The sequence below is a fragment of the Bubalus bubalis genome, chromosome 22, assembly GCF_019923935.1.
Source record: "Bubalus bubalis isolate 160015118507 breed Murrah chromosome 22, NDDB_SH_1, whole genome shotgun sequence".
In the NCBI taxonomy this organism is placed as follows: Eukaryota; Metazoa; Chordata; class Mammalia; order Artiodactyla; family Bovidae; genus Bubalus; species Bubalus bubalis.
In genome coordinates, this window is record NC_059178.1 from 3,174,722 (window position 1) to 3,193,871 (window position 19,150).

At 43.7% G+C, this 19,150-nt stretch overlaps 1 protein-coding gene across 1 annotated transcript; it reads right to left on the reverse strand.

The window, feature by feature from the left end:
- Window positions 1-14,603: 14,603 nt before the first annotated feature.
- LOC112581356 (AFG3-like protein 1) lies at window positions 14,604-17,168 on the reverse strand. The gene is given in 3 exon segments (XM_045164016.1): window positions 14,604-14,732; window positions 14,735-15,456; window positions 16,742-17,168. Coding segments are annotated over 3 exon segments (1,278 nt in total).
- Between the last annotated feature and the right edge of the window lie 1,982 nt (window positions 17,169-19,150).

The following is a 19,150-nucleotide window of genomic DNA, read 5'->3' on the forward strand; positions in this document are numbered from 1 at the left end:
TGGACAGAGGTTTGTGACATTGTACAGGAGGCAGGGATCAAGACCATCCCCAAGAAAAAGAAATGCAAAAAGGCAAAATGGTTGTCTGAGGAGGCCTTACAAATAGCTGAGAAAAGAAGAGAAACTAAAGGTAAAGGAGAAAAGGAAAGATATACCCATTTGAAAGCAGAGTTCCAAAGAATAGTAAGGAGAGATAAGAAAGCCTTCCTCGGTGATCAAGGCAAAGAAATAGAGGAAAACAGTAGAATGGGAAAGACTAGAGATCTCTTCAAGAAAACTAGAGATACCAAGGGAACATCTCATCAAAGATGGGCTCAATAAAGGACAGAAATGGAAATGTATAGAAGAACTACACAAAAAAGATCTTCATGACCCAGATAATCATGATAGTGTGATCACTCACCTAGAGCCAGACATCCTGAAATGTGAAGTCAAGTGGGCCTTAGGAAGCATCACTATGAACAAAGCTAGTGGAGGTGATGGAATCCCAGTTGAGGTATTTCAATCCTAAAAGATGATGTTGTGAAAGTGCTGCACTCAATATGCCAGCAAATTTGGAAAACTCAGCAGTGGCCACAGGACTGGAAAAGATCAGTTTTCATTCCAATCCCAAAGAAAGGCAATGCCAAAGAATGCTCAAATACTTGCGCTCATCTCACATGCTAGCAAAGTAATGCTCAAAATGCTCCAAGCCAGGCTTCAACAGTATGTGAACCTTGAACTTCCAGATGTTCAAGCTGGATTTAGAAAAGGGAGAGGAACCAGAGATCAAATTTCCAACATTCACTGGATCATTGAAAAAGCAAGAGAATACCAGAAAAACATGTACTTCTGCTTTACTGACTATGCCAAAGCCTTGGACTGTGTGGATCACAATAAACCATGGAAAATTCTTCAAGAGATGGAAATAACAGACCACCTGACCTGCCTCCTGAGAAATCTGTATGCAGGTCAAGAAGCAATAGTTAAAACTGGACATATAACAACAGACTGGTTCCAAATCAGGAAAGGAGTATGTTAAGGCTGTATATTGTCACCCTGCTTATTTAACTTCTATGCAGTGTATGTCATGAGAAACGCTGGACTGGATAAAGCACAAGCTGGAATCAAATTGCCAGGAGAAATATCAATAACCTCAAATATGCAGATGACACCACCCTTGTGGCAGAAAACAAAGAACTAAAGAGCCTGTTGATGAAAGTGAAAGAGAAGAGTGAAAAAGCTGGCTTAAAACTCAACATTCAGAAAACTAAGATCATGGCATCCAGTCCCATCACTTTATAGCAAATGGATGGGAAAACAGTGACAGACTTTATTTTGGGGGGCTCCAAACTGTGGAAAATTCTTCAAGAGATGGGAATACCAGACCACCTGACCTGCCTCTTGAGAAACCTATATGCAGGTCAGAAAGCAACAGTTAGAACTGGACATGGAACAACAGACTGGTTCCAAATTGGAAAAGGAGTATGTCAAGGCTGTATATTGTCACCCTGCTTATTTAACTTATATGCAGAGTACATCATGAGACACGCTGGGCTGGAGGAAGCACAAGCTGGAATCAAGATTGCCGGGAGAAATATCAATAACCTCAGATATGCAGATGACACCACCCTTATGGCAGAAAGTGAAGAGGAACTAAAAAGCCTCTTGATGAAAGTGAAAGTGGAGAGTGAAAAAGTTGGCTTAAAGCTCAACATTCAGAAGACGAAGATCATGGCATCTGGTCCCATCACTTCATGGCAAATAGATGGGGAAACAGTGGAAACAGTGGCTGACTTTATTTTTGGGGGCTCCACACTGCAGATGGTGACTGCAGCCATGAAATTAAAAGACGCTTACTCCTTAGAAGGAACGTTCTGACCAACCTAGATAGCATATTGAAAAGCAGAGACATTACTTTGCCAACAAAGGTCCATCTAGTCAAAGGTATGGTTTTTCCTGTGGTCATGTATGGATTTGAGAGTTGAACTATAAAGAACCCTGAGCACTGAAGAATTGATGCCTTTGAATTATGGTGTTAGAGGAGATTCTTGAGAGTCCCTTGGACTGCAAGGAGATCCAACCAGTCAATCCTAAAGGAAATGAGTCCTGAATATTCCTTGGAAGGACTGATGTTGTTGCTGAAACTACAATAGTTTGGCCAACTCATGAGAAGGACTGACTCATTGGAAAAGACCCTGATGCTGGGTAAAGGTAGAAGGCAGGAGGAGAAGGGGATGACAGAGGATGAAATGGTTGGATGGCATCACTGACTCTATGGACATGAGTTTGAGTAAACTCTGGGAGTTGGCGTGGCATGCTGCAGTCCATGGGGTCCCAAACTGAAATGAACTGAACTGAAAGTAATGAGATGTTTCTTGTTCTCATAAATTTCTTGGACGCTGGAGTTGTCAATTCAGAGCTGCTGCTTATGGCGTTTAAGCCTTGGTAATCAAAGGACTGTGAACCTGTCCACCAAGCTGAGGTAGGGCCGCCCTGTAAGCTCAGCCGCAGCACGGCTGTCCCAAACAAGATGGTCACCTAGCCACTTGGACAACCCGTTCCAGGCTGCCTGACCGCAGAGGACACTGAACAGCCTGCAGGGGCAATGGATTCCTGAAACAGCCAGAGCTGTGCTTTTGAAATTTTATGGCACATTAGAATGGCCGGGGGGACTTAAAAACTCTGGAGGCCCTTGGGATCACCACATACCAGTGAGATCGGAATGCTTGGGGGCATAGGAGCCAGGTGATTCCAATGTCCAGCAAAGCCTGGGGACTATCCGTTGCCTTTGATCACGCCCCTGTTTCTGAGCCTCATTCCACTTTGTATGGTTTTTGTGTTCTTCCTCCAGTTACTGTGCATAGACCTCGTTTCAGCTTCTGGAATTGCTTGCTCTATAATCCCTCCTGCCAACTCTATTTCTTAATACCTATTTTCCTTGATACCTGATGAGCCAACCTAATATCAATTCCTCCTGTAAATGGTAACCTCCTTCCCTGAGGAGTGAAGGTTGCCGACAAGCCCTGCCTGCTGCCATCAGCTAGACAAGGTGAAGTGTTGCTCCCGGACAGGATATTTTGCTGCAGAACTGTAAGACCCCTGCCCAATAAACCCCTGATGTCTCTAAATAATAATAATAATAATTTCAGACCATGCTTCTTCTTGGGCTTCCCTGGTGGCTCACACCATAAAGAATCTGCTTGCAATGCAGAAGACCTGGGTTCAGTCCCTGGGTTGAACAGATCTCCTAGGGAAGAAAATGGCAACTCACTCCAGAATTCTAGCCTGGAGAATTCCATGGATAAAGGAGCCTAGCAGACCACAGTCCACGGGGTCGCGATGAGTTGGGCACTAACAACAAAGCAACTAACACACAGACTTTATGCTTCTTCTTAGGCCTCCTGCCTGTTTGGACGTGCATTAACTAATTGATTAAAACTTGGTCATATGGAGACATTTTCTGAAATGTAGGACTTGAGGATGATTATATTTACTGAAGCAGGAAGTTTAAATTTTGGCCAAGGAACACCTGGTCCTCCATTATTTCACCAATGCAGTATTTTCTTTGAACAGTGGTTCTTAAACTCGTCTGTACTTTGGAATCACCTGGAGGGTTTAAAAAACTAATGAAGCCATTGTTCTGTCCTCAGGCATTGTGATTTAGCTGGTCTAGGCTGTGGCCTGGACTTTGGGATCTTATAAATATCCTCAGGCAATTCTAATGTGCAGAGAAGTTGAGACCACTGACTGAAGAGGGATGACCTGGCTTTTCATTTTAGTTGCAAAAATGCACTGCAATATAAAATCTTTTAGGATGTTCAAACAATGAAAAAAATGTAAATGCTACAAAAATCGAATTCTGTTACTCTATATGATTTATATGTAAGTCTTTTATTTTTTATTTGGTATAGTTGACTTACTGTATTAGTTTCAGGTATATAATATGGTAATTAGATATTTTTATAGAATTACTCTATACAAAGTTATTATAAAATATTGACTGTGTTCCCTGTGGTATACATTGTATCCTGTAACTTATTTTATGCCTAGTAGATATTTAAGTCTCTATTACATCTTTAAACAGGACTGTGTTTTGGGAGGAGGGGGGGTTGCTTTCCCATTTTGTGTATCTGGTTTGACATATCTGGGTTTGTCTTTTGTCTTTGATATACTTATCTTCCCCATTCATTTTTATGTTCTTCAATTCCTCTGTCCTCACCTTTATTTTATAGGTCTCACATTTATGAATCTTCCTGCTTTAAATTTCTATGATATATAATTTAGCATCCTTTATTACTGGTTTTTATAAACATTAAACCTGGAGAAGGGAATGGCAACCCACTCCAGTATTCTTTCCTGGGAAATCCCATGTACAGAGGAGCCTGGTGGGCTTACAGTCCTTGGGGTCACAAAGGGTCGGACACGACTGAGTGAGCACATAAATGTTAAATGTTTAAAAAAAAATAATTTTAAAATGAAAAAATAAACCCCACAGGGTTGGGGACTTTTGGTTTCACACTGACGTGTCTTTATGACAAAGAAACTGAAGATGAGTAATTCTCCTTAAACTAGTCAACAGTGTATATGAGTTCATTGTTGTAACAAAGTACCACCAATTTAGTACCTCAGGCAATAGAAATGTATTGATTCACACAATTCTGAAGGGTAAAAACCCAAGACCACAATGTTGGCAAGACTCGCTCCTTCTGAGGGCTCTTCCAGAACAGAATCTATCTCACGCCTCCCCCGTGCGACTGGTGGTTGCTGGCAATGTTAGAACTGTTCAGCACATAGCAACTTCACTGGCTCCTGCCTTCATCTCCACACGGCATTCTCCCTGCAGACATGTCTGTCTCAGTCTATTTGGACTGCTGTTAACAAAATGCCACAGACAGGGCAGCCTGTAAACAACAGGAATGTATTTCTCACAGTTTGGGAGGCTGCAAGTCCAAGACCGCGGTGCCAGGCTGGTCAGGGTCTAGTTACAGATTGCTGACTTCTCGCTGTGTTCTCCCATGGTGGGAGGGGCGCGGGAGCTCTGTGGGGCTGCTTTTATTAAGGCCATAATCCCCCCCATGGGGGCTCTGTATGCCTCACCACCTCCCAGGGATCCCCTGCTACTCCCATCACCTTAGAGGCTAAGATGTCAACAGATGAACTTTAGGGGGACACAAACATTCAAACCATAGCAGGGGCTGTGCCCACATGTCCTTTTTTTTAGCAAGGACTGGGGATATGGCCAAAGCCCCTGCTCCCATAATTTTACACTGCACAGCAGTTGAGGAGGCAGATCATAAAGGAAGAATGCAGACATGTGCTCGGCAGCAGGGAGTAAATCCAGACACGTAGGACAGATGATAACAATGGCAGAGGCTGCTGCTGTGCACGGGACGGCCAGGGAGGCCTTCCTCTTAAAAGTGACAGGTTCTTATGGGAACTGAGAGAGCAGCCATACGATGTCTGTGTGGAGAGATTTCCAAGGAAAACACATTGCAAGTGGAAAGGTCCTCAGATGTGCCTGTGTCTGGCGTGTGTCTGGCGTACTGGAGAAACAGCAAGAAGGCCTCCAGGACACACTGGAGGGTGTGGGAATGGACGGAGGGGCGTCCGTAGGGGCAGCATGGAGAGATGATTTAGGGCCACTTGTTAAGGCTTTGGATTTGACTCTGAGTAAGAAGGCAAGCCAATGACTGGATGGGAGGGGAGATGTGAGGTGATTTGCTGTTTTAAAGAGTTGCTCTGGGGCTCCCCAGGTGGTGCTAGTGGTAATGAACCTGCATGCCAAGGCGGGAGAAGCAAGTTTGATCCCTGGGTTGGGAAGATCCCCCGGAGGAGGGAATGGCAACCCACTCCAGTGTTCTTGTCTGGAGAATCACATGGACAGGGGAGCCCGGCGGGCTACAATCCGTAGGATCACACAAAGTTGAACATGACTGAAGGGACTTAGCACACATCTCAAAGAGCTTCTCTAACATGGGAAGAATAGATTTTTTAAAATAACGAAGCCAAAAAATCTTGCTGGTCTCACTTTTGTAATTTCCTATTTTCCTAAAATAAAACCTTAAACTACACTTGACAGAAATTGATTTTCATCTTGCAGAGCAAATAAAACAATAAAATTTCATTTTAGAACCAATCAATTTTAATTTCCCTATCTGCATTACATAACACCACATTTGAAATAACTTCCTTTTCTATCAAATGTGGTACAGATACGTTAGCATTATATTCAAGTGTACAGGTATTGTTTTCAGCAGAATTCAAAGTTGCTCTTACTGGTGAAACTGTCATAAAACAGGACTTTAACAGACATATGTTGATTCATTAGAATAGAAGTTGACGTTGCAAAAAGGAAAGTAGCAGATAAAACAAGTAATTGCTTTTGTTTCTATGGCCACATGAATCATTTTTTATTAAACTAAAATGTTAGGGCTTTATTGAATTGATGTCAGCTATTAATGTACATCAGTTCAGTTCAGTTCAGTCACTCAGTTGTGTCCGACTCTTTGCGACCCCATGAATCGAAGCACGCCAGGCCTCCCTGTCCATCACCAACTCCTGGAGTTCACTCAGACTCACGTCCATCGAGTCAGTGATGCCATCCAGCTGTCTCATCCTCTGTCGTCCCCTTCTCCTCCTGCCCCCAATCCCTCCCAGCAGCAGAGTCTTTTCCAATGAGTCAACTCTTCGCATGAGGTGGCCAAAGTACTGGAGCTTCAGCTTTAGCATCATTACCTCCAAAGAACACCCAGGGCTGATCTCCTTTAGAATGGACTGGTTGGATCTCCTTGCAGTCCAAGGGACTCTCAAGAGTCTTCTCCAACACCACTGTTCAAAAGCATCAATTCTTCTGCACTGAGCCTTCTTCACAGTCCAACTCTCACATCCATACATGACCACTGGAAAAACCATAGTCTTGACTAGACAGACCTTTGTTGGCAAAGTAATGTCTCTGCTTTTCAATATGCTATCTAGGTTGGTCATAACTTTTCTTCCAAGGAGTAAGCATCTTTTAATTTCATGGCTGCAGTCACCATGTACATATTCATACTTTTAATGTAAATAACAATACTAATTAATTAGTGCTGGTTATTTTGCAGGAGACATAGGAAAGAAGGGTTTGATCCCTGGTGGGGAAGATCCCCTGGAGAAGGAAATGGCAACCCACTCCAGTTTTCTTGCCTGGAAAATTCCATGGACAGAGGAGACTGGTGGGCTACAGTGCATGGTGTTGCAAAAAGTCAACAGGACTGAGCACACATGCACACACATTTTCTGCATGGCTACTAGCAAGTCATATAGGATTCCTAAACTTTTGGCTCCTCACTTACAAATAGGGAACTAATAATTACAAATTTCTCAATGAATTAAAAATAATGTTTGTTGATGTTTGATACAAGTTTAGCACACAAATGACATGATTTGTAACTGTTATTAACAGCTGGTTGATATAGGAATTGGTAACCACTGCTGATTAATTTTAGCATTTTAAATGTTCAAGACAAATACTTAAAAGTTGCCTTGTTTATAAAAGAAAAAAGTCAATTGCAAATAAATTCTCAAGATCTTCTCAGGTTAATAATTTTTCTTTGTGATTAACTAGAGTCTGAATTGGCTTCACTAATTAGCAAATATTTTCTAGTTTTATAAACATAAATTATTACAAGTCCTTTTTTCTCTGAAGGAAATGTGTATTTAGATATTTTTTCTTGTGCATGGAGATCACAGATTTGGGGAAACGTTTCTGAGAGGTAGTATTTTAGATTCTATGGTTTCTTAGATGTACTGTACGTAAACAGCTTTCTTTCTCTATTGTGCATCCTGTATTGGGTTTCTGTGGGCAGCAGTCAGGCCTTCTGTATTTTATGGACTCAGTAACTGCACCCTTCAGTGTGCTATGGATTAAGAATTAGAAAGTCAGACTGGAGGAGAGTATCTGTTGTTCTATCCACTCTGTAGTCCCCAATAAACACCTCTTGAAGGACTTTCAAATCTTCTGGTATAAGGCACCTCTGCATAGAATGGATTCACTCTGTTCCTCAAACCTTGGTAAATAGATGACCTCTCAAAGATTGCAGTTTTCTAATTTATATTTTTATTTGATAACGAGTTTATAAAATTTTCTCCTACTTGAAGTCTCATATTTAATTAAATCTGCTTTTCTATCATTTTTACTGACAGATACTAATTCTGCTGGGCTTCTCCGATAGCTTGGCTGATAAAGAATCCGCCTGCAATGCAGGAGACCCTGGTTCAATTCTAGGGTCGAGAAAGTCTGCTGAAGAAGGGATAGGTTACCCACTCCAATATTCATGGGCTTCCCTCGTGGTTCAGATAGTGAAGAATCCGCCTGCAATGTGGGAGACCTGGGTTCAATCCCTGGGTTGGGAAGATTTCCCTGGAGGTGGGCATGGCAACCCACTCCAGTATTCTTGCCTGGAGAATCCACTTGGTCAGAGGCGCCTGATGGGTAGTCCATGGGGTTGCAAAGAGTCAGACATGACTGAGCAACTAAGTACAGCATTAATCCTGCTCCTCCATACTTAATTTGGTCCAATTTTTGTCCAATTATACACATAGTCTTTTTCAAACTAAACATCTCCATTTTCTTCAGTGTTTACCATAAGACTGGTAAAAATGATGAAGAATTTTGAAGATATCACTCACCAAAGTTAACTCAAAATGGATTAAAGACTTAAATGCAAGATCTGAAACCATAAAACTCCTGAAAAAAAAACAGAAAAAGCTCTTTTAATGGATCTTGGCAATAGCCATTGAAATGGAGAAGCAAGCTAAGGAGAAGGAGACAACATTTACGGATAACTTAACTGTATAGGGTTGATATCCCAAATATATAAGGAATGCATATAATTCAGTATCAGAAGCAAAACAAAACAAAAACAAATAATCTAATTATAAATAGGCAAAGCAACTTGGATGGACCCAAAGAGTGTCATACAGAGTGAAGTTAGTTGGACAGAGAAGAAGAAATGTTGTGTGACATCCCTTATATATGCAATCTAAAAAGAAATGATACAAATGAACTTACAAAAAAGAAACAGACTCACAGACTTCAAGAAAAAGTTTATGGTGGTTGGGAGAAAGGATACAGGGAAGGATAATTAGGGAGTTTGGGATGGACATGTACACACAGCTATATTCAAAATGGATCACCAACAAGGACTTACTGTAGCACCTGGAACTCTGTTCCAATGGTACGTGGCAGCCTGGATGGGAGGGGAGTTTGGGGGAGAATGGGTACATGCACAGGTATGGCTGAGCCTCTTCCCTGTTTACCTGAAACTGTCACAATATTGTTTGTTAATTACACCCTATACCCTTATACATAAAGACAAATTTTTAAATTTTTCTAAACTGAGCAAAAGAACTGAATAGACATTTTTATAAAGAGGATCTACAAATGACCAATAGATCTATAAAAGGGTGTTGAATATCACTAATCATCAGGGAAATATAAATCAAAACCACAGGGATATCACCTCACACTAGACAGAATTATCAAAAAGATGACAGATAACACATACTGGCAAGGATGTGGAGAAAAGGGAATACTTATACACTATTGGTGGGATTATAAATTGGTGCAGTCTCTAAGAAAAATAGTATGGAGGTTCCTCAAAAAATTATGAAATAGAGCTACTATATAATCCAGAAATCCCACTTCTAGTTATGTATGCAAAGGAAATGAAATTACTATCTTGAAGAGATACATCCTGTTCTGTTTAGCTGATATAGATGCTCGTCTTTTTGGTGTAATTTGAACTGGAAAAAAAAAAGGCTACTTGCTTCCACACATTTATCCCACTTATTTACCCCAGGCTTATCCAGCCCCTAAAATTCTCAATCTTGATCATTTCTTTACTTTCAATCATTTCAGCCAGAGGTTCTCTTTTGCAACGAGTAACCTACAACCACAGCATTAGAGCCAGTAGCTCCATTTACAAAGACTAAAGCAAATTGCACGCATGCTCAGTTGCCAAGTCATGTCTGACTCTTTGTGTTCCCAAGGATCGTACCCCACCAGGCTCCTCTGTCCATGGGATTTCCCAGGAGAGAACACTGGAGTGGGTTGCTATTTTCTTCTTCAGAGGATCTTCCCAACCCTGGGATTGGACCCAAGTTTCCTGCTTCTCCTGCATTGCTGGCAGATCTTTACCCACTGAGCCATCAGGGAAGCCTCATGAAACAGATTCATCAGCAACTAATAATGATAACTATGATGATTGAATATTTATTATGTTTCAGGCACCTAGCTAAGTGGTTTTCATTTCATTTATTCCTCATAAAAATTGAAGAGTTGCTAGCACATTACACATATGAGGAACTGAGATGCATGAATGTAAGCAACCTGACCAGACTTCACTGACTGTATTAAATGGTGGAGAAATCACTAAAATTCAAGTTGGCTGACTCTAAAACCCAGGGCCATCATCATTTTCTGATTGTGCTGTCCTGGCTGTGAGAAAAAGCTTGACAGAGAGAAGACAAGTCAGGATAGGTATTTTTAGACCAGAAGGATATCGAACAGTTTAGGATGCAGGATTCTAGCCAAGACCTTCTGAGGTAGACAATGATGAGAATCCTGTAAGGTTGGGATCCAGCAGGAACAAGCCCAAATCACACAAGTAGTCAGAACTCCAAGAAACAGGCCTCTGGATACTTAGATGGTTTCTCTGAGGCATAAACAATTAATTTCAAAATTAAGCATTAAGGGCACTTCTCTGATAGTCCAGTGGTTAAGAGTCCAGCTTCTAGTGTGAGGGATGCAGTTTGGTCCTGGGTCAGGGGACTAGGACCCCACTTGCTGCAGGGCAGCTGGGTGTGCGTGCCACAACTACTCAGCCTGTGTGCTGCAACTGAGACCCAGTGCAACAAAATAAATATTTTTTTAATTAAGCATTCAGATCAGATCAGTCGCTCAGTCATGTCCGACTCTTTGCGACCCCATGAATCACAGCACACCAGGCCTCCCTGTCCATCACCAACTCCCGGAATTCACCCAGACTCGCATCCATCGAGTCAGTGATGCCATCCAGCCATCTCATCCTCTGTCGTCCCCTTCTCCTCTTGCCCCCAATCCCTCCCAGCATCAGAGTCTTTTCCAATGAGTTAGCTCTTCGCATGAGGTGGCCAAAATACTGGAGTTTCAGCTTTAGCATCATTCCTTCCAAAGAAATCCCAGGGCTGATCTCCTTCAGAATGGACTGGTTGGATCTCCTTGCAGTCCAAGGGACTCTCAAGAGTCTTCTCCAACACCACAGTTCAAAAGCATCAATTCTTCAGCACTCAGCCTTCTTCACAGTCCAACTCTCACATCCATACATGACCACAGGAAAAACCATAGCCTTGACTAGATGGACCTTTAAGCATTAGGGACATTAATATTTCAATGCTGGAAAGCTTGATATTGTGTTTATCTGTTCATTTTCTACAGCTAAGAAGGAAGACTGTTTGACAACATTTTGGTTTTAATGATACGGATGACATGATTAACAGCACTAATATGTGCTAGGTAATTACAGTGTTAGTGTGAGAGAGTAGTGAATTTTAATGCACTGAAGAATAAAGAAGTCTAAAAGGACACTGCCTAGGCAATTAATTATAATCAGTTTTATGCAAGATATGTAACTGCATTAATAGGGTGTGGTTTACAAGTCAAGGTTCATCCAAGAGTGTCTGAAAGATACAGTGAGAAAGCAAATCCTGTTTATTAGTCTGTTTGGGCTGTTGTAACAAAATACCATAGGCTGGGTGGCTTAAACAACAGACATTTATTTCTCACAGTCTGGAACCTGTTGACACGGCCTCGTCTCTCTGCACAGGGAGAGGGAGAGCTCTGAACGCTCCTCCTCTTTTTTTTTTTTTTTTTTTTTTTTTTTGGCTGCCTAGCCTGCAATGGCACCCCACTCCAGTACTCTTGCCTGGAAAATCCCATGGACAGAGGAGCCTGGTGGGCTGCAGTCTATGGGGTCGCTCAGAGTCAGACACGACTAAGCGACTTCCCTTTCCCTTTTCACTTGCATGCATTGGAGAAGGAAATGGCAACCCACTCCAATGTTCTTGCCTGGAGAATCCCAGGGACGGGGGAGCCTGGTGGGCTGCCGTCTATGGGGTCGCACAGAGTCGGACACGACTGAAGCGACTTAGCAGCAGCAGCAGCAGCAGCAGTAGCAGCAGCCTGCAGGATCTTAGTTCCCCAACCGGGAATCGAACCCTTGCACCCTGTGGTGGAAGCGCAGAGTCTTAACCACCGGACCATCGGGGACGTCCCTCCGTCTCCTCTTTTCATAAGGACACCAGTCCTATTGGATTAAGGCCCCATCCTTACGATCTCATTTAAACTTAATTACCTCCCTAAAGGGCTATCTCCAAAAAGAGTTATGGGAGGGGTTAAGCTTCACCATACTAATTTCAGGGGGAAAACAATTTAGCCCATAACGCACAGATGCCCACACTGAAATCGACTTGCCCTGGGACTGGTGAGTCAGGAGCCAGTGCCCTAGTGGTGGTTTAGTCACTAAATCGTGCCCGACTCCTGTGACCCCATGAACTGTAGCCCACCAGGCTCCTCTGTCCTCTGCCCATGGGATTTCCCAAGCAAGAATACTGACGCGGGTTGCCATTTCTTTCTTCAGGTGATTTTTCCTGACCCAGGGATCAAACCCAGGTCTCCTGCATTGCAGGTGGATTCTTTACCAACTGAGCCACTGGGGAAGCCCACTGAGCTTAATTCCTAGTTCCTAGGAGAGAGAGCTCCTGACCATTTCCTTCTTAAAACACTCTTCTTGTGGCTTCTAAAAGGGAGTGCTAATGACCAGCACCTTTCTCACAGGATTGCTATGAAGAGTAAATGAAACCAAAGATAAACAGCACAGAGCACAGTGCCCGGCTGGCCGAGAAATGTTAGTTATTACTGTTGTTGCTCTTGATAGCTTTTGGCAAACATCAAGTTTGAGTTACATACTAGAATTTGAAAAAAATCACACAGTGTTACAAGAAAGTAGAATTGATGTTAGAGATATCAGAAAGATCTTATGGGACAAAGAACTTATTTAAAGCATAAGGCCAACTTGTTTACTTCTGTGTTCCCCAAAAGTAAGAACAAATTGTTAAAAAAAAAATAATGTAAGAAAAAATTCATTTTGCTAATAGCTACTTGTTTGAGAAATGCCAGCTTTATAAACAATTTGCAAGAATACAGTGATAATGCATTAATTATATCATGAAAAATGCAAATAGAGGTCAATATTTAAAGGTGTGAAATTCTAGATGAAATGAACATTTCTCTTGAAAGTGGCAAATTGTTAGTTATCATTTTTCAAGAAAGCTATAAAAATACAAGATGTAAAAGCAAAGCTTTAGAAAAACTAAAGGCATGGTATGATAAAATGACTTCTGGCTTTGTTCAGATCACAGTAGTCTTCTGCAATAAGCTAACCCCCTGTAAATGAAGTAGCTCATAAGGATGCCACTGGGAATGAGTTAAATGGTTTATTGAAAATAATAGTAATCATCAGAGTTCAGGATTCAGACTACAAGAAACACACTATTTTATATACATGAGTATATAGCAATATAGAGAGTAACAGATTGTCCCCAACATTTAGCAACTGTAAACAATGATATATATTTATTATCTCACACACATGGGTCAGGAAGCTGGTTATGGATTAGTTGGATGGTTCTGTCTTGAAAAGTTTCACGAAGTTTCAGGCAGCAGGCAGTCATCTGAAGCTTTGGCTAGGCCTGGGGGATTTCCAAGACAGCTCACTCCCAGTACTCTGCCCAGGAGCTCTCAGTTGCTGGCTAGTTGCAGGAGGCCTCAGTTCTCTGCCTCATGGACCCAACCCAGGGATGCTTGAGCATCCATATGATGTAGCAGTTACATGTTCAGATTGACTAGAATAAGGTGGAAGCTCCATTGTATTCATGACCTTACCTTGAAAGTCATATGCCATTACTACCCCTATGCTCAATCAGTCCATATAATGTTTGTATAGGAAGTAGATTCCAGGAAGAAGGAAGCTGGTGAAATCAGAATTCCTAGAGTTCAACAAGAAAAGTTTGTGTGGGGTCGGAGGAGGCAGGTTTGGAGTAGTGGGGAAGGGCCTTTGGTGGGAATTGCATGAAGTTAATAAACCACCAAGACTGCATGCCCCGCTTTTTTTCTAATCACCTTACTCTTAATTACCAAATCAGATCAGAGTTAAATCCTCTGAGTTTTAGGGTCTTAACTCTTTTTAGTTTTGCACCAGGCCCACAGTAAACAACAGTTTACTGTTGTTCCATACAGGCCCTGACTTACGGCTGAAATATACTCCCAGCTAAAATCTATGCTGCTAAATCATTTCAGTCGTGTCCGACTCTATGTGACCCCATAGACGGCAGCCCACCAGGCTCCCCCGTCCGTGGGATTCTCCAGGCAAGAACACTGGAGTGGCTTGCCATTTCCTTCTCCAATGTGTGAAAGTGAAAAGTGAAAGTGAAGTCGCTCAGTCGTGTCCGACTCTTAGCGACCCCATGGATTGCAGCCCACCAGGCTGCTCCGTCTGTGGGATTTTCCAGGCAAGAGTACTGGAGTGGAGTGCCATTGCTTCGGGTTACATGTGCTTTAATTTGCTTCCTGGGGGTCCCAGAGGCTGCTTTCCAGGCAGAGGCGCTAGGCTGGGCTCTCCTGCAGCAGGCCCCCCACACCAGCCCTGCAGACCCTCGGGAAGGGCCGTGTCCGAGGATCCAGGCCGCCCGTGCCCTCCACAAGCTCCTCGTAGGTGATCTCGGCGAACGGCCGTGGCCAGAGCAGCTCCACCATGTCGGCCTGCTCCAGCACCTCCTTCTCCAGCAGCCGCCCGCCCACCTTGTCCACCTGCTCGCGGCAGCTTGTGAGCAGGTCCAGGGTGCGCGCATGCGCGGAGCCAATGAGCCGCCGCACCCCCTCGTCTATGAGCTGGGCCGTGGCCTCGCTGAACGGTTTCTCCACCAGCGCCTTGCCTGGCCACAGGAGATCAAAGGACACCTGGCCCAGCTTCTCGCTCATCCCAAACTGCACAATCTGGGCATAGGCGCTCTGGGTGACCTTCCTCAGGTCGTCCTGGGCCCCCATGGTGACCCGCCCGAAGAACAGCTGCTCAGCCACGCGGCCGCCCAGCATGGCGCACATGCAGTCAAAGAGCTGCTCCCGTGTGTACAGGTACTGCTCCCTGGACAGACACTGGGCATAGCCGAGCCCCTTGCCCTGGGGGACGATGGACACCTTGAGCAGGGGGTCTGCGTGTTCCAGGAAACAGCCCACCACCGCACGGCCAGCCTCATGGTAGGCCACCGTCATCTTCTCACCGGGCTGCAGGACATGGGTCTTCTTCTCAAGGCCTCCAGTGACCCTTTCAATGGCCTGCTCAAAGTGCTTCTCCCCAACAGAGGGGTTTAGGTTGCCGGGAGCCGGCGAGAGACATTCCACTCGTGACAAAGGTCATGAGGAAGGAGGCTCAGCATATGCAAAGGCGGGATTGGGCCTCGGGAGTCCCCCCGGATATTCTCGAGCATCTACCCCCAAAAAACCAGAGTCTGCCTACTTTATTGCTTTGTGCTCTCACCTCTGACTTTACTGGGGGCTGTCCCCCACCACTATCTTGCTCTCTCTGTCAAAGAGCTAACTTACAGCTCCAATTAATAAAGTTCCTGGGCAATTAGGAGTGTTTAAATCCAAACCCCTCAGATAGCTCTCTAACTCGCCTGACAAGTTTACTGCTATGCATACAATTGTTTACAGTCTCCCAGCCTCGAGAGGCACGGGAAGCTTAAGATATTCAAATAGCTTAGAGCCTCTCAGAGAGTTAGAAACTGTCAGAATAAAACTAGTAAAAGATTTCATTGACGAGCCAATGCTTGTTGCCAAGTTTCCACATCCCCTGTATTGTATCCTTGAATGTGTATTAATTAATATAGTTGCGATGTAGAAAAAATAAGTAGTGGCCTTGGTGTTAGTAACTTTAGACCCTTAAGGTAATAAATTCTTTCCTTTGTAAACCCATTACACATCCGCCCTATAGGAATGCAATTTTATCTTCAGAAGATGGTGCCAAACCTTAAAATAATTACTCTTAGAGAAAATAAGTCTTTGTTGATAAGTCCTTGTCAAGAGTCATAAAATGTTAATAGGCCTTCTGGCCAGAAGATGATGTAAATCACCTAAACCATTTGTATACGATAAATTTGCAGGAAAGAAACTCTGGTTTTTGATAAGGATCAAAGACTGCTGACTTTGCATTCCCTACTATCCTCTATGTGTAACTTAGGGTATAAAAACCCCTGTTGAAAATAAAGCTACGGGCCTTGCTCACCAACGCTTGGTCTCCCCATGTCATTCTTCCCCTTAACCTCCAGCTGAGTATCCATCTGGAGCGCGGATATCCTCTGCGACCATTTATTTGCCTGGGTTTCTAAGACCCACTCGAGAAGGTGTCTAAGGTGGGGCACCTTCCGCTATTCGAGAGGGTGCCTGCGGCCTCCGTGGTCAGAGCTAACCTGGTGTCACGGGTTATATTGATTTTCTGTGTAAACCAAGCTACTCAGCTTCTTTTCTCCACTGAATTTTCCTACTGAGGTATCCTCATTCTATTACTCTTTATATCTTTGATAAATAAATAAATAGGTCGCCTACTCCGTCTCCCCTTCGAATACCGTGGATCAGCCGGGGCTGGACCTTGGCATTAGGTGGCAGGCGGCAATCAGGGCAGCTTGCTGCAAACATTAGAAATATCAGCACCTGTGAAGCCTGGAGTGAGGGCCGCAAGCTTCCTCGCCAGGGCATCCTTGCTGAGGCTCTCGTCCAACTTGAGTGGATGCAGGTGGACCTTGAAGATAGACGACCTGCCTTTGATGTCCTGGGGCCCAATGTAAATCTGACAGTCGAAGCAGCCCATCCGCATCAGAGCTGGGTCAAGGACATCAGGGCAGTTGGTGCCGGCCAGCATGCTGACGTTCGTGGTAGAGTTGAATCCGTCCATCTCCACGAGCAGCTGGTCCAGGGTGTTCTCCTGCTCACTCTGGCCTCCAAAATGCCCACGGCCACGCTTCCGGCCAATTTGTTGGATCAGAGAAGAAAATGAATGAAAATTCCATTTAGTAACAGAAGGGTAAAAATGTGCTTCTGTTTGTGAAATAGCCATTTTATTGAGAAAAAGGTAACTTTGGGGGAAGGTTAGTTAGCACTCTCAAGTCAGACATGCATTTTTATTGTGTTGTAAGGCTTATGTGTGTGCTCAGTCGCTCAGTTGTGTCTGACTCTTTGCAACCCCATGGACTGTAGCCCACCAGGCTCCTCTGTCCTTGGGATTCTCTAGACAAGAATACTGGAGTGGGTTGCCATTTCCCTCTTGAGGGGATCTTCCCAACCCAGGGATCGAACTGGTGTCTCCTGCATCTCCTGCATTGACAGGTTTCTTTTACCAATGAGCCACCTGTAAAGCTTGTTGTTGTTGGTCTGACTCTTTGTGATCCCATGGACTGCAGCATGCCTGCCCTCCCTGTCCTTTACTAGGCAGGGCAAAAAAAAAAGGGCTTAGATTGTCATGGGCAGTTATGAACTCAAATTTTCTCTCTTGCCGTCAGGAGCTCAACTGAGCTGGAGCAAGACAATCTCCTAGGTGATGGAGTAGTGGTTTAGAAAAGAAGCCAAAATGATTTTATTAATAACAGTCAAGACTTTGATCACTTACTGCAATCGTATAAATAAGAGGCTAAACCAGAGATAGCATCAGTGCCCTTGTTCCATTTCCCCAAAAACCTGTGAAGAGTCAGATGGATCAGCCTAGTTGTCAGGGAAGAGTGGGGAGATTTGCCAGATAAAGCCTTGGTAAAGGCTTGCAGTCTGCCCTGAAATATCAAACAGGCTTAAGCCAAGAGCTGTATTGCTCCATTGTTCTTAGTTACAAACCTATCAGATTTTATTTGTCTACTTTTGATTTGGAAAGTACAGTCCCTGCAAATCTGGCTTTCTAATTGGGTTCGTTTTATTGCATCTCTGCAAATTTTTAGCTTACTTGTTGTTCAGTCACTAAGTCATGTCTGACTTTTTGCGACCCTGTGGACTGCAACACACCAGTCCTTCACTGTCCTTCCTGTCCTTCACTGTCTCCTGGGGTTTGCTCAAACTCATGTTTATTGAGTTGGTGATGCCATCCCACTGTCTCATCCTCAGTTGTCCCCTTCTTCTCCTGCCTTCATAATCTAAAATTGTTAAAGGCTTTCCAATGAAGCATATATAATGAAAACACATATTAATTAAGGGCTTATTAACAAATATAAAAAATAAATACTTGAAATGGCAACCCACTCCAGTGTTCTTGCCTGGAGAATCCCAGGGATGAGGGAGCCTGGTGGGCTGCCGTCTATGGGGTCACACAGAGTCGGACACGACTGAAGCGACTTAGCAGCAGCAGTAGCAAAATGTACTGAACTTAACTTTCCTGGTGGCTGAGATGGTAGAGTCTCCATCTGAAATGCAGGAAACCTGGGTTCAGGTAGATCCCCTGAAGAAGGAAATGGCAGCCCACTCCAGTATTCTTGCCTGGAGAGTCCCATGGACAGAGGAGCCTGGCGGGCTACAATCCATGGAGTCGCAAAGAGTCAGACACGACTGAGCGACTAGCACACACTGAACTTATGCTGATGTCTGCTCTTCTGGAGCAGTATTTCCTCACTGGCATGGTAGAACAGCACACGCCCGTGGCAACATCTGTTAACATTTTGACTCCATGTTTGTTTTCTTGTGTGTCTGTGTCTTCCCTGACCTTCGAGAATCGCAGTGACCTCATCCTGCCCTCTAGACTTTCAAACCTCACGTTTCATTTTTTCCCATCAAACTGCTTATTACCTAAGTACCACAGGATCTCAAATGTTTCTTTTTAGTCTGTCACCTGGGCATCATCACTTCCTTCAACATGGACTTATAGGTTGATGTGAGAAGGAAAACAACTTGGCTAGATCAATTCATACCATGATATATATGACTAACAGCCTGTCGAGTCTCGTCAGTGCATTCGCAACAAAACAAGTTGACCCCAAGTAATCTCTAGATGATAGAGTGCAGACTTTCAGGGAAAAAAAATAAAGAAAAATAACAGGAGTCATATAGAAGAAATGGTTAGGG